Genomic DNA, 15,007 nt, shown 5'->3' with positions numbered 1-15,007 from the left:
AGGAATAAAATGTTACTGATGTGATTGCAGGAGAGCAATCAAAACCTTATTTCACAGTTACAAAAATAAACTTTATATGCAACAGGGACCCAAATGTTGATACAACATCCAACAAAACGGTCACAGACGAAACACTGTTTGGAAACAAAAATGACGGTATCATCAGCATTCATAACTACTGGATGTTCTTTAATTACATATTTGGCCCCTTGTATTTATTACCAATTCCACTTCAGTGCTCTCCGAGGATAGATTTAAAGGTAAATCCTGGGTTTTTGTCAGTTAAGCACAATAAATACAAGTTACCTGATAAATGACCAGATAATTAAAGCCAATGCAGTGAAAAGGGAGCCACAACTTTTCCTTAATGTGGATGGAAACATTAATTTATTAAGAATAGCTACATTAGTTGACACGTGAAGAGGAGACGTTTTGCTTCTATGCCTAGGTGAGTTGGGGAAAATGAAAGAGAGAAAGAGAAGAGCTATATATCATGCAGAAGGCTTAAAATGGACAATAACTTGAATAGGTGAAAGTACAACAAGAAACCCACATAATACGAAAATCATATTTACCACAATGTTTTATATTATACTGACATTGTTGATTGCTAGGCCCTATGCTCAAACATGAACTACAAACATAATATACTCACAAACACTTTATCGCCAACAACATTTTCCAGACAGAGTTGCCTTGTGATTTCCTTGAGAGCTATTTTGTCATTGGTCTGCAACAATCCTTAATGATAAAAAGGAAAATGTAAAATTATCAAAAGTTGGTCAAGGGTTCCATTACTTTTGCTTTCATACTGGCCCAGCTTACTACAGTTCCAAATTAATACACTCAGTTAACCTATGCTACTTTTAAGAACTTAAGGAGGTGTATTTAAGCTTACCTGTAGTGGTAAAGTATTGAAAAGTTATGTTTTTGATACAGGAAATCTGACTTAAAACAAAAAAGAAGAAAATGCTGCATTTCTCAAAGTAAACTTGGGGACATCACAATATGTAATATTGGTCAGTAAAGCTATAGTCATGAGCTTTTCCAACGTCTCACAGCTGTAGGACTAAGCAAAAGGGCCAAAAGTGAAAAGCATGGCATGGGCCGGTCTAGAGAACTCTGCCAAGGGGAGCAACATTGTAAACAAGATTCATGAAACCTTACCATTTGCTCTATTTCTTCACAGGTCTTATTCAGAATGACTACTAGAAGACTGTTGGCTAAATGGGAGGGTAGTTATTGCTGTTCACATGCAAACAAGAAGGTCTAACACTACGCCGCGGTTTACCAATCAAAGAGTGGATTAAGTTGAAAGCTCTGCTTATCACATTCCGGATAATCCAGAAAAAAGGCCCAGCCTATTTTAGGAACAGGTTCCACATAAAACAACCTACAAGAAGATCTTCGTTCAGCTAATCAGAGCCTTCTTCATGTTCCAAAATTCAACGAAATGTGGAATAAGTGGTTTTTCCTTTTCGACACTTGCCACCAAGTTATGCCAGTTGATCTTAGAATTCTCAATTCAGAAGCACTATTTAAAAAAAAAAAAACCTAAAGACCTTAACCTCTTTGCAGGCAAGGAGGATTCCTGGAATTTACCCGAGCTGGCCAGCACCAGGAGGCTTCCTTGTTGAAGCAGCTTTAGTGCTTTACATATGAGCAATTCATATCACAATTTGACACTAGCAGCTGTTATCGCTGGTCTAGGAAGTAGACATTCTCAGAACTACTTGCTCCAAGGCTCTTTTCGGTGTGGAAGACTTAAACATTTGATGTCCCAGCTCTCTGAAATGGAGCGTGGGACACACACTCAGGCAGTTGAGAACAGGCCAAGAATTTTGAAGTTCCACTGGGACTGAACTTACCTTTACACAGGACCCAAAGCTCACAAATATTTTTTAATTGATTTAAATAAATTACTAGCGGTTGATCACCATACGTTGCTAAGAAGGAGTGTCAAGTTGCTCTTAAAACCCAATTTTACTCGTCTGCACTATAATTTAACTGCTAAGCTGAACCAAAAAGGAAATTATTTCACACACCACCAGTAACAAGTACCTCAAAGTACCACACCTGTTCATAGATAAGATGCTACCAGAAGTCCTCACGGGCAGCTCCCTTACCAACTTGAACTTGGAAGCAATGCTCACAGCGAGTACCATACATTTAAGAATGGAATATTTAGGATAGATCGATGTACAACATATGGATGGCTGACAATCTATGCAATCATGCAAACGGGGTAAGGGACAGGGCCATAAAACATCCCTCTTTCAAGAAACCGTTACAACAGCCAATTTGAACAGCACGGAATTCCCAAAAGGAGGACAGGTTAAACGGAGCCCAGTTAAATTGAATTTTGGACTAATACAGGGTTGAGGTTGTTATTCAATGACTAGGAGGAGGAAACTCTGGCCATGAACAATAAATCACTCTACCTACCTCTCGAAAAAAAAACTTGAAGTAAAGTCTAGCAAACATATTTGGCTCAGAGGAGGATGGTGCATGAGTCCACAGCAAGCAAGCAAGCTGAAGTCTTCAGTTGAACGGCTGGTCCCTGTCTTTAGGCATAATAATTATAAATTACTGTCCAGGATTGTCCAAATTAAATTGGTCTACCTGCTGGGCCTGATGGCTAGGTGATTCAGTGAGGCAGGTACTAAGATGTCAGGACTGCTGCCTTTCACCGATCAATTATCTCTTTTGGTTGCAGAGTGGAGCATGTTTTTCCTCCAATGAATTCTACTAAGTTTCATAGAGAAGCTTATACACAGACCTTCTCATTCAGAAGCTATTTACAATATAATGAAGTGTCCCTTTGTAAAAATGATATCCACAAATTTTCTTGACACCTTTAGTAGAAAACAGTGAAATCCAAAATGGCAGCCACACTTGCCGTTTAATTAGTATGTATGGTGGGTGAAACTTTTGCCTAGCATGGAACAAAGCTTAAACTCTACTTCTGGTGGCAACCACCAGAGTGTAACAGGACATCTTCCAAAGGAGCATAGCCTGGTCCAAGATGTATGAATAGATGTGAAAAAGATGTCCTGATGGGTATCTTGCCCAACAGGACAGGGGCTTGTGCTTCTTCTTTTAATAAGGATTTCTCCTAACATTTCTTTTTCAAATTTGGTATTATCGTAACTTTAAGGACCATGTGCCAATGTGGAAGTATCTGCTTCTGCCTCCACACAATTGTACTCATAATGGCGCTAGGGATAGCTGCTACATAAGCCTCTGATGCCACATCCAAGTACATAAGAGGCTACTAGAGCTGTATAAGACTTTTTAACTTTGTTAAAAACTTTGAGGCGATCTCAGATAAATCAAAACTAATGAAGACACAACCCTGCTATATGCCCTAGATTTCCACCTACAAACAACCCTCTGCTTATGCGATATCAATTAGTTTAATAATTAGGAGTTTGAATGAGCTCTGCCTCTTACAAAAGACATATTAAGAGTACCAAATAGACTTCCAAGTAAAATACACTAAGCTGCTTGGGGAATGATTTAATGGCTAGCTTAGATCACATGTACCTTTAGTGGAAGGACTTTCTAAGGGTAATGGGTCTTTAGTGGAAATACAATGCATTTTGATAAGTGAAAGCTGTTTAAATTGTAGTCTATATAGATGCAGGAATGTGAATTGCAGAATTTCATTGTGCTCTTTTTGGAGAAAACCCCCAAAATTGTAACTTTTTGATTTTAGAGCTATTTAACAGTTGAGCCATGGATCATATTGAAATTGAAACACGAACCGCTCAAAGCTACTGTGAACTGTCTGAAAACCGCCATGTTGAAGCAACAGATCTGGGTCTAGGCAGAATAAAGTGACGCAAAATAGGTTTTGCTTAAAGATCATATACTTTGGTACAATATACGCAAGGAAGTCCAAACATTTTTCAATATATTGCAATAAATATTACCCAGAATATTATAGTATTAATCAAATTACTTACCATTAAGGTGAACTTGCAGAACATTTTCCTGTGCTTGTTTAATTTCCACTAGTTCCTTCAATGCATCACTCAATAACTAAATGGAATAAAAAAAATAAAGCATACCTTAGCTTACTTGCATTAGATATTCTTTTTTATTGACTTCATTCGAGCAGGATGAGAAGTCAATTCAGTAGTTTATCCGCTTAATTCACGATAATATATATTAGCAAACTGGAAAACCAATCAGAAGCTCGCATTACAAGCTATAGCTACAAATTCAGGGCAGCACACAGGCCTTCTTGTGGCTGCTAATTCCCTGTGCCTGAAGGGGTGCTAGTGTTCTGGGGTTTGCATCCCTTCCCTACCCGCAACTCACAGAAGTCTGGTAATAAGGAAAATAGTCATTCAGCAAAGCAAGGGGTAGAGCCTGGATAGTCAAATCTGAAATAGCATCTTTTGTGGAGGATCAGCAGAGACGTTTCAAGGCTTGGGCAAAGTTGGCAATTGGCTAGGGCTCCCAGTTTCTAAAATGTCACCTGGGAAAGTGACTTTTCTATCATTTTCAAATCGGTCTATCTTATTTCTATGTCAAATCCTCTCTCCGTCACTGCGTCACTGCCTATCTGGGACTCTCTCTCTTTTTGGTATCCAAAGAAATATTTAAACTGTTTGTGTGCTTATTGGAGCATGCAGTCTCACTTTTTCAGTAAGACCGATAGGTCGCCCTGAATCAGACTTATGTGGAAGGGTACAAAATGTTCAGTATTTAAACCTTTCCGGCAGGGTGCATGCGTCTTCCAGCTGTTTCCCTAATGTGCTTCTCTCCTTCTCTATTCTGTGTGCTGAGCTCTCGCACAGTTGGGTATACCTGTAGCACTTAGTTCTGAAATGGATTGTGATGTGCAAACCGTTTTGTATTTGTTGGAAACGCCCACTCCCACTCCGCAGGGTGGTGGTGGACTCCCCGAACACACTGTGGTAGCTTGGCTCGAGCTGAAAGTGGGGAGAGCTACCCAACCCCTTGGGAGTTCTCATCACTAAGGCGGAAATACCTTGAGAGACCGTCTGCATTGGCGTGGTCCACTCCAGGCCGATGTTCCACCTGAAAGTCCATCCCCTGTAGGGAAATAGACCACCTCAACAACTTGGGATTCTCCCCCTTCATTTGCATCAGCCAACGAAGGGGTCTGTGGTCGGTCTGAACTAGGAAGTGCGAGCCAAACAGGTATGGCCGCAACTTCTTCAGAGCCCATACCACTGCAAAGGCTTCACGCTCTATTGCACTCCACTTCTGTTCCCTGGGAAGTAGTCTCCTGGATAGGAAGACCACGGGTTGATCCAGACCCTCTTCGTTGAGCTGCGATAACACTGCCCCAATGCCATGTTCTGATGCATCTGTCTGGACAATGAACTCCTTGGAAAAGTCTGGGGCCCGTAAGACCGGGGCCTCGCACATGGCTTTCTTCAATTTCTCAAAGGCTTGCTGACAAGCCTCCGTCCAGACTACCCGTCGAGGTTGTTTCTTGGACGTGAGCTCCGTGAGAGGGGCTACGATGGTACCGTACCCCTTCACGAAGCGGCGATAGTAACCCGTGAGGCCCAAAAATGCTCGGACCTCAGTCTGTGTCTTGGGGGGTTCCCAGGCCATGATGGCCTCGATCTTCGCCTGGAGGGGTTGCACCGTTCCCCTACCCACCAAGTGTCCAAGGTACACTACCGACCCCTGCCCGATCTGGCACTTGCTGGCCTTGATCGTCAATCCAGCTTGTCTCAGGGCCTGGAGAACAGCTTGCAGGTGACGCAAGTGATCCTCCCAGCTGTTACTGAAGACGGCTATGTCATCCAGATAAGCAGCAGAGAAACTCTCCATCCCGGTGAGGATCTGGTTTACCAGGCGCTGAAACGTGGCAGGTGCGTTCTTGAGCCCAAAGGGCATCACGCAGAACTGGTAGTGGCCATTGGGCGTGGAGAAGGCTGACCTTTCCCTTGCTCCATCAGTCAACGAGATCTGCCAGTACCCTGAAGTAAGGTCAAAGGTACTTAGATATTGGGCAGCTCCCAGCCGGTCAATCAATTCATCCGCCCTAGGGATCGGATGAGCATCAGTCCTGGTCACTGAATTCAGTCCCCGGTAGTCCACACAGAACCTCAGTTCTGGTTGGGCACCCGGTGGTGTAGCTTTTGGTACCAGCACCACCGGACTGGACCAGGGGCTGCTAGAAGGTTCAACCACTCCTAGCTCCAGCATCTTAGTGACTTCACTATGAATGCTGGCCTTCACCTTGTCTGACATCCGGTAGATCTTGGACTTCACAGGTGGGCTGTCTCCTGTGTCCACGTCATGGACGCACAGGTGAGTCCTACCCGGGACAAGGGAGAACAATGAAGAGTACTGCCCCAGGACCTGGCGACAGTCCTCCTGCTGTTCAGGAGTTAGAGATGGGGAGAGAATCACTCCCTCCACCGACCCATCCTTTTCTTGAGACGCAAACAGATCAGGGAGAGGCTCGCTTTCCACGTCCTCTCCTCCGTCAGTCACCATCATCAAGATGACTTCGGGCCTCTCGTGGTGGGGTTTGAGGCGGTTGGCATGCAGCACCCGCAGGGGCTGACGAGGGGTCTTCAGGTCCACCAAGTAGGTAGCCTTACCCTTCTTCTCCAACACCTCAAAGGGTCCTGACCAGCGATCCTGGAGGGCACTAAGCTCTCCGGGTTCGATCACCCACACCTTCTGGCCAGGCTCCAACTCCACCGGGTGAGCGTTGTGGTCATACCACGCCTTCATCACTGCTTGGCTGGCTTCCAAGTTGTCAGAAGCTTGCTTCCACAACTTAGCCATTTGGCTCCGGAAGGCCAGCATGTAGCTCACCACATCCTGGGGGAGCTTTCTGGGAGTTCTTTCCCAGCCGTCTCTCACCAGGTTAAGAGGTCCGCGTACAGGGTGCCCATACAGAAGCTCGAAGGGGCTGAAGCCCACTCCCTTCTGCGGCACTTCCCTGTAAGAAAAAAGTAAACAGGGTAGGAGGACGTCCCATTTCCTCCGCAGGCTTTCAGGCAGACTTCTGATCATGCCTTTTAAGGTTTTATTAAACCTCTCCACCAGACCATTGGTCTGGGGGTGGTAAGGAGTTGTGAACCGGTAGGTCACTCCACACTCCTTCCACATTGCCCGCATATATGCTGACATGAAGTTGGTCCCCCTGTCGGACACAACTTCCTTGGGAAAACCCACTCGGGTAAAGATTCCCATCAGGGCCCTAGCCACAACAGGTGCTGTTATGGTCCTCAGAGGTATTGCCTCTGGGTACCGTGTGGCATGATCCACCAGAACCAGGATAAACCTGTGACCAGCTGTAGTCGGTGGATCTAACGGACCCACAATGTCGATGCCCACCCTTTCAAAGGGGGTGCTAACGACAGGAAGTGGTTCCAGGGGAGCTTTCAGCTTCACCCCTGTTTTCCCACTGGCTTGGCAAGACACACATGTCCGGCAGTAGGTATCGGACGACACTTTCATCTGAGGCCAATAAAAGTGTGGGACCAGACGGGCGAAGGTCTTGTCTTGCCCCAGGTGTCCTGCCAAGGGGATCTCGTGAGCCAACTCTAACAGGAAGGCTCGAAAACGTTGAGGTACTACCAAGGCTCGTGACGTTCCATGTAGGGGTGCCTTGGGTTCACTGTAGAGGAGGCCATCCTCCCAGTAAACACTGTAGTTCCCTTCAACGTTCCCTGCTGCCTGGGCTTCGGCCTGTCGCCTCAGCCCCTCAAGGGTAGGGCACTCCCTCTGGCCCTGGCAGAATTCCTCCCTGGACGGGCCTCCCTCCACGTGCCACTCGGCCGGGATGGGTAAGTCCTCCAGGTTGGTAACGTCCCCCTCCGCAGACTCCTGGTCCACCACCTCCGGTGGCCTATCCGTCCTACGGGGTGGAGACGCCGAGGCAGGCTCCTCCTGTCCTCGGTTCTTCCCTTGACTGGCAGCTGGCTGGGCCTTTGTTCCAGGCTCCAGCCGGAATGAACTCCCTCTTCGGGTAGTCACGGACCTTGTGCTAACACAGGCCCAGTCAGGTGTACCCAGCATCTCGGTGTGAGTCCGGTATTCCACCTCCTTCCAAGCGTTGTGCTCCATGTCATTGCCCAGCAGACAATCGACTGGCACGGCAGGGCTTACGGCAACTCGAAGTGAACCTGCAACCCCCCCCCATTCAAAGGGAACCTCGGCCACTGGATAGTGACCTGTTCTGCCGTCAGCCATCGCGGCTGGGTGGAGTACATCGGGAATGACTTGCTCTGGAGACACCAGTTGGCTACGTACCATAGTCATACTGGCTCCTGTGTCTCTCAGAGCCTCCCCTCTTTGGCCGTTGATGGTGATCCACTGCCCATACTTTGCAGTATTTGCGGGCACCTGGATCTTAGGAACCATCTCCCGTTCTCCCAGGGACACTAAAGTGACACCCGCCCACTCCCTTCCCTTAGTTAAGGGCATCTCCTCCCCGAGCACTACACTAGCTACTCCGGGGGGCTTTCCTCCAGTGGGAGGGGGTGAGCGTTTCTGACACTTCGGATCTCCTTTATAGTGTCCAACGCCACCGCACTCGTAGCAATGGACAACCCTTGGCTGCTGACTCTGGCCAGGATTAGGGTTTCTGGGTGGGTTAGCCTTAGAGGTGAATCCTGTTCCCTTCCCTTGGAAGTTATTTTGGGGGCCTTTGGAGAACTCCTTTTTCTTTTCCCCTCCTTCTTTCATTTGGGGGGCGCCCTGTCCGGCCTTTTGAGTATCCCCTCCAGTCCCCCTTGTGGACACCCGGGTACTAGCCCAAATGTCCGCCTCCTCAGCAAGCTTCCGGGGGCTGGTCAGCTTGCTATCCACCAGGTGTTGCCGCAGTTCAGGGAAACATTTCTCGAGTAGGTGTTCCTTCAATACCAGGTCAAACAGCTCCTCGTAGTTCCTGACTTCACTGCCCTGAATCCAACCTTCCAGTGCCTTCTTTGCATAGTCCAGGAAGTCCACCCAATTCTGTGTGCCCAGTTTGTGACTACCCCTGAACTTCTGCCTGTACTTTTCCGGAGTTAGTCCAAACTTCCTGATGAGCGCCAGTTTCATGGTGGGGTAGTGGGTTTGCTCCTCCTCTTCGAGGGCCAATAAAGCATCCCTACCAGCTGGAGGCATGTATTTGTACAATCCCCCTCCCCAATACTTCACTGGAACCCCATGGGCCCTCAATGAGACCTCATAGGCTGCTAGCCATTTGGCGATGTCATCACCTGCCCCATAGCTTGCTACAATGTCCTTTGGCAGGTAAGGTTTGGATTCCCTGGTGGACTCTTGGATTTGGCTGCCACCATTAGGAACAGTTGGTGCCCCAATTCTGAGGATCTGAAGCTCTATCTCCTTCAGTCTTATCTCATGAGCCATCCTCTCTTTCTCCGTCTCATGAGCCAACCTCTGTTCCTCCTTCTCCTTCTCCAGCTTTGCTAAATCCAATGTGAGCTGTCTTTTCTCTCTCCGATCTGCTAACTCCACGCTGGATAAGCCCCCACTAGAGGCACGGCTGCCCCCCCTAGAAAGTGTCCTGGGCCCTGCTGACAGGTTCCCCACCTCAGGTTGGTACATCTCAGCCCCCTCGGGGTCAGGCTCTCCATCCCTGTCTTCCTCCTCAGCCTTGCCTTCCCTGCGTGCCTCCCCCCAAGCCCTTAAGCTGGTTTGAAGTGCACCCTTCTTTGCTCCTGGGGGACAGTACACCCCCTCTCGCTGGCAAAACTCCCTGAGTTGGGCCACAGTGTATGTTTCTAAATCTTCAAGAACAAACTCCATCTTGCCCACCCAGGTTAGAGGACAGGTTTTGTGCAGTAACAATGCAGGGGGGTACCTTTAATAATACCTCCTCCCACCACCAGAGTAAATTTGGAAAAAACAAAAACCCACAATTAGGAAGGCCGCTGTGAGAAAACTCCCGGTGTAGGCCTATGGACTACCCACAGTTATTGTTGAGTATATGTAGGCACAGCTCTATCCCACCGCTGAACACCAATTTATGTTGGAAACGCCCACTCCCACTCCGCAGGGTGGTGGTGGACTCCCCGAACACACTGTGGTAGCTTGGCTCGAGTGGTCAGGAAACAGGCGCAGTGCTAAGCATACAATATACCCATACAATAACCATGCGTGCATCCGTTCCAAAAACGACTCTACACCGTAAAAATTATGAAAATATTCTTCTTTATCTTTTTCTCTTAGTTGCTGATTGGAAAAATAAATAGGTCAATCACAATATACAAGTTTCAATTAGTGCAGGTCAAATAAATATTGGCTGTTTGATGAAATAAATAGGGGTGATCATAAATAACAGGGCATAAATACAAGTGCAATATATACAGACAATTAAATACTTTGAGGCAATAAATACTGTACCAATAAATATTGTACACCAACAAGTCCTGTGGACCTATAAATATAGTGCAGCAATAAATAGATAAAAATTCAATAAATACAGTATCCCCAATAAATAATTACAAGTATACAGCACCCCTCATATAATCAGATGACACTTCACTTCTTAAGGGCTGATTTGGCCCAGGCACAGCTTGTAGGGTTGTGGAAGGCTTGAGGGGGGAGGCTACTCCCTGGCTGGGACAAGGCTGAGGCCTAAACTGAGGTAGATCAAAGGGGGGGAAGTACCAATGCCCTGGCTTTCCTTCTCCACACAACCTCTCTAGGTTAGTCCCAGTTCACCCCAGGCACAGTCAGGTGGGTTTCAGCACCTCCCTAGCCCCTTAGAGCAGTCTCTCAGGTCTCCACAGGGCCTTAGGCGCCCTCTACTCCACTTACTGCCCTTTTTCTGATGTTCCGACGCCGCTGGAGTCGTGTCGACGCCGTGAGGCGGTTCCGGTTCGGTCTCGGCGGCCTCGGCACAATGTCAGTTCTTTGACGACGCCGGCAGGCGGTTCCGGTCCGATGTCGGTGGCCTCGGTTCGATCTCGACCTCCGATTCGACGGCGTCGGGCAGTCTCTTCACGATGTCGACTTCGGGCGGCTCCGGTCCGATGGCGCTCTCGGCTCCGATGACGTCGGCCGGCCTGGCCTCGATGTCGACTTCCGGCGACTCCGGGGTGCGATCCTCACCCCCGACCTCCGGTGCTCCTCCTCACAGGCTCCGGGCGACTCCGGAGTGCGATCCTCACTCCCGACCTCCGGTGCTCCTCTACCTCGGTCTCCGACGACTCCGGAGGGCGGACTTCACTCCTCCGATGACGCCGCTCGCTCGACCTCGGTTCACTTCCTCCTCGACCCTTGGTATTCCACTCGACCTCCGCCGGCGCCCTCTTATGACCTCAGGCGGCTCCGGGTACGACGTCTGCTACCTCAGTCAGCGCCGCTTCTCCACCTCGGGCTCCAGGTCTTCGGCTACTCGACGCCAGGCTCCAGGGAAACCAACTCTCAGGTCAGAATCTTGTTATCTTCTTGGTTCTAAGGCCTGTTCCTGCTGTCCAGGTCCTTAGGATGGTTTTCTTCTTTCTTCTTCCCACACAGGGCTATAGGCTGGGATCCATCAGCTGGGACAAGTATCAAGGGTGGGTTTATGGACCCCACTCCAGGCACAAGTTTCCACCCCTGCTGCTTCACTCCTTCCTCCTTCACTCTTGTGCTCCTCTCTCTTCACCAGTCAGGTGCCAACTGCCAGCTCCAACTGCCAACTGCCTCTCTTATCCTCCCAACATTCTAAACGGTTTCCAACTGTCACACAGTTCTGGAATCTCCTGGAAGGTTCTGGAAGGTGCTGGTAGGTTCCAGTGGATGCTGGTGATGTCATAGGAGGCCACCATTTTGTGCTTCAGGCCCTCAGACAGAAGTTTCAGGGGTAGCTAAAATGGCTCCCTGAATCTGTAGCAACACTAAAAAGTCTGGTGGTTCCCAAAAAGGAAAAATTCAAACAGGGTTTGAGGCAAAAGTGGGACAAAATAAATAATGATGAGGAGGGACCACCCAAAGGGCTGACAGGTCTAACAGTATTCTTTAGCACCCTACGTTTCAATGTAGCCAAAAGAATGATAATCTGTTATGTTGCAGCTTCTCACAAAGGTATGTAGGTTGGTCTGACCTAGATGGACTTAGAAAGAAGGGTACCTTATATTTAGGACTGAGACCTTTTGTGCAGGATGTCTAACCCTGACAGAGCAACTTTTACTATTGCCAGGACTAAAAGGAATACTCGTTTTTCTGCTGTACCCTGTGTTTCCGGAAGCCGAAACTGTGGATAGTGCAAAGACTAAAAGGTTAAATTGTAAAAGATGCGACTGGTAAGTTGAACTCAATGGTGGGATTGTTAATTATTTATTGACTTCCATTAAGATACTGTTTGTTGTGATTTCTTCGTCTACACTGACCAGAAGGGTTGAACGGTTGACGCTCGAAGTAGGGATTGACATCTCATGCATCTGGAGCAGCTTCTGAGAGGGGTGTGATGGCCACTAGAGAGTGGCTTATTGGATGCAAACTGAAGATGTAACGAGGTTGTCACTTTGGTTGACAAAAATTCCTCTTCAAGACGTTATACTCTTGTAGTCAAGTGTGGTTATCAGTATGCAATTAACTTGCATAACCCTCGCTTTGGGGTTCATAACAGAATATAAAACTACTAGTTATGATGGAAGTGAGGATAATTCTGCACCACAGCAATCCGGTTACCCATCCGATTAAAAGAGATGGGTGGTATGTTAATATAAATTTCTGTAGTTGATTTGGGAAATATAGTCTCTTTAAAATGCTGCTAAAATACCCAGTGATTAACAAGTAAGCTAATCAGTTTTCCTTGCTTATTGTCTGGCAAAGAGGTTTTGGTTGACAAAGACACAGATGCAACCAGGTTGACGGCAACCACACTACCTAGGCTAGACACGTAGTCTGTTTAGTTCTAGTATTGCCCACCTCAAATGGCCAGCTGCCACATGACCACAAATAGATACATATAGAAGGTAGATGAGAGGCAATACACAAAAACAGCAAAATACAAGGCACACAAAGTAATGTTCATTCCAACAGTCGTTTGTAGGTTTTGTTGTATGTTCTTTATTTAACACAAGCTCCATGTAAAGCTGTAGAGACATCCAACGTGTTTCACCTTGGCAAGGGCTTCTTCAGGGCTGTAATAGCATACAACACAGACAACTTTTAGAACCCATTCATTAAAGTCATTAAAATTTATGATAAGAGCAAGGAATAAAAAAAGAAAAAAAAAAAAAAAAAAAAAGTGTGAGATTGGACAATCAGAGTCCAAAAATGTGAAAGGGGGATACTGAAAAGGTCATATGCGAGGAAGGAAATAGCCGTGCTACATGGTAATATATATGTAAAGTCACTAAGGTTGTGAGAAGCTAAGAAGAAAGAAGGCCTGTAACCAAATTCTCCGAAACCATTATGTGATCCCATAATAAAGTCAACACCCAAGTGCCACTCTACGATATAAAAGTATAAGATGTTTCCTAGTCAAAAGCTTACCAAGAAATGGGAGTAATGATGTATATTTACTAGTCAGTTCAGTCCGGATAGTGTATCTTTTTGTGCAAAAAAGTCCTTCATGTGGACGTGTTCTCCAAACCATGCCTAGGTATAAGTGAGAATATGAGCTGTGTGGTAGCCTACTGCCACATAAACTAAGCAACTGGGGAGCAAATTGCTCCAAGTGGCGTGAGAACATACCTTTGGGCCGGTAAAGGGTGCCTATATATCGTCTGCAAATTTGTAAAATATGTAGTATCATAAGCAGCGGGAGTGTAATCACTCAAAGTACCTGCGAGTAAGGTAAATGGAAAAGCGAACCCAAAATTATAGGCGGCGATCACGTTAATCAAAGTGGGGTGTTCATGTATTACCCAGAGAGTAAAAGAATCCCTTCTGCTGGTCGGTCATACTAATCTGGGAGAAAAGGAATAATTAGGAATAATTGCCTGTAGAAGCTATTATCAATGCACCAGCTCTATTAATGGACCAAAGCGTAGGTCGGTCACCATAACCTAATATCGGAGTGATTTGCCCAGTAAGTAAAAGCGCTAGACTGTATGCACGTAAAGAAACGTTACCGTTAAAAAAATGGAGCGGTCAATATTTCATAAGTATATGGAATATCAACTCAAGAGGCCCATGAGTCAATTAGAAAAGGGTATACTGTACAATTAATAGTCACGCGAAACATTCCATTCCAAGCGAGAGGTTGGAAGGCAATGTGAACCCTTGACACAACATCCGCTTTCCGCCAGCGGTATCAGCTTGGCAACAACAATAAAGCTGAGTAAATCGTGCCTTGTATGGCCACTTACTACCGGTCATAAAGAACAAGTTACTTACCTTCGGTAACGCTTTTTCTGGTGGATACAGTATCTGAACTCCGTAGTTGGTACCTGAAGATCTAGCAGCTCCGCAGCCTTCCTGATGACCGCATGATACGGAGCCACATCTTTTGAGGGTTCATCTGAAGGTGGAGTGATTTCCCACTCAGGAGACAAATCCAGTCCACTAGCCTCCTTAAGCTCCACATACACCTCATCAGACTCAACCAGCTCTCCCTCTTCAGCTTCCTCCAAAAAGGTACGTCCTTTCATCCACCACTCTCTGTGCTTCCCATCTGGATCGAATCCGCACAAGCGGTGTCGGCGGCGCCGTGATCGAATCCGACAGCGCCGGGACCGGCGTCGAGCGTGGATCCGCTGGAGCAGCCGGCGTCGAACGAGGTCGAGCCGGCGCCGGTGAAGATAGAAGCGGCGTCGACGTCCTCGGCGCCGGTAGATGCCAAGACGGCGTCGCTGGAAAAAACGGCATGAAAGGGGCCTGCGGATAGACCTGCGGCACCCCCAAATTAAACGCCATTGGACCCATCGAACCCGCAGGTGCACCAGTGGTGTACATGGCTCTCGCGAACACCCCATACATCGCATTCAGATATTGCGAGGGGTCCTGACCTGGCACAGGGAATGCAGGGTACTGGTCAGGCATCACGGGACTCGGGCCAACCGGCGCCAACGGTGGAACAAGCGGCGTCGCAGGCTCTCCCGGGATCCTCAAC

The 15,007-nt window shown here is 47.3% G+C and overlaps 1 protein-coding gene across 2 annotated transcripts in view; it reads right to left on the bottom strand.

Moving 5' to 3' along the window:
• The window catches only part of ORC4 (origin recognition complex subunit 4), a 359,395-nt gene that overhangs the window by 299,885 nt on the left and 44,503 nt on the right, over nt 1–15,007 (bottom strand). For both annotated transcript variants that reach the window (XM_085645614.1, XM_085645615.1), the window contains 2 exons: nt 3,969–4,044; nt 656–741 (listed from right to left, as the gene is read on the bottom strand). In XM_085645614.1, the coding sequence (XP_085501740.1) occupies nt 656–741; nt 3,969–4,044 (162 nt within the window). The remainder of the gene's footprint in view (nt 1–655; nt 742–3,968; nt 4,045–15,007) is intronic.

Source organism: Triturus cristatus, chromosome 3_1, assembly GCF_964204655.1.
Source record: "Triturus cristatus chromosome 3_1, aTriCri1.1, whole genome shotgun sequence".
Classification (NCBI taxonomy): Eukaryota; Metazoa; Chordata; class Amphibia; order Caudata; family Salamandridae; genus Triturus; species Triturus cristatus.
Note: the sequence above shows the minus strand (reverse complement) of the source record. Positions and strands in the feature narration are given on the sequence as shown.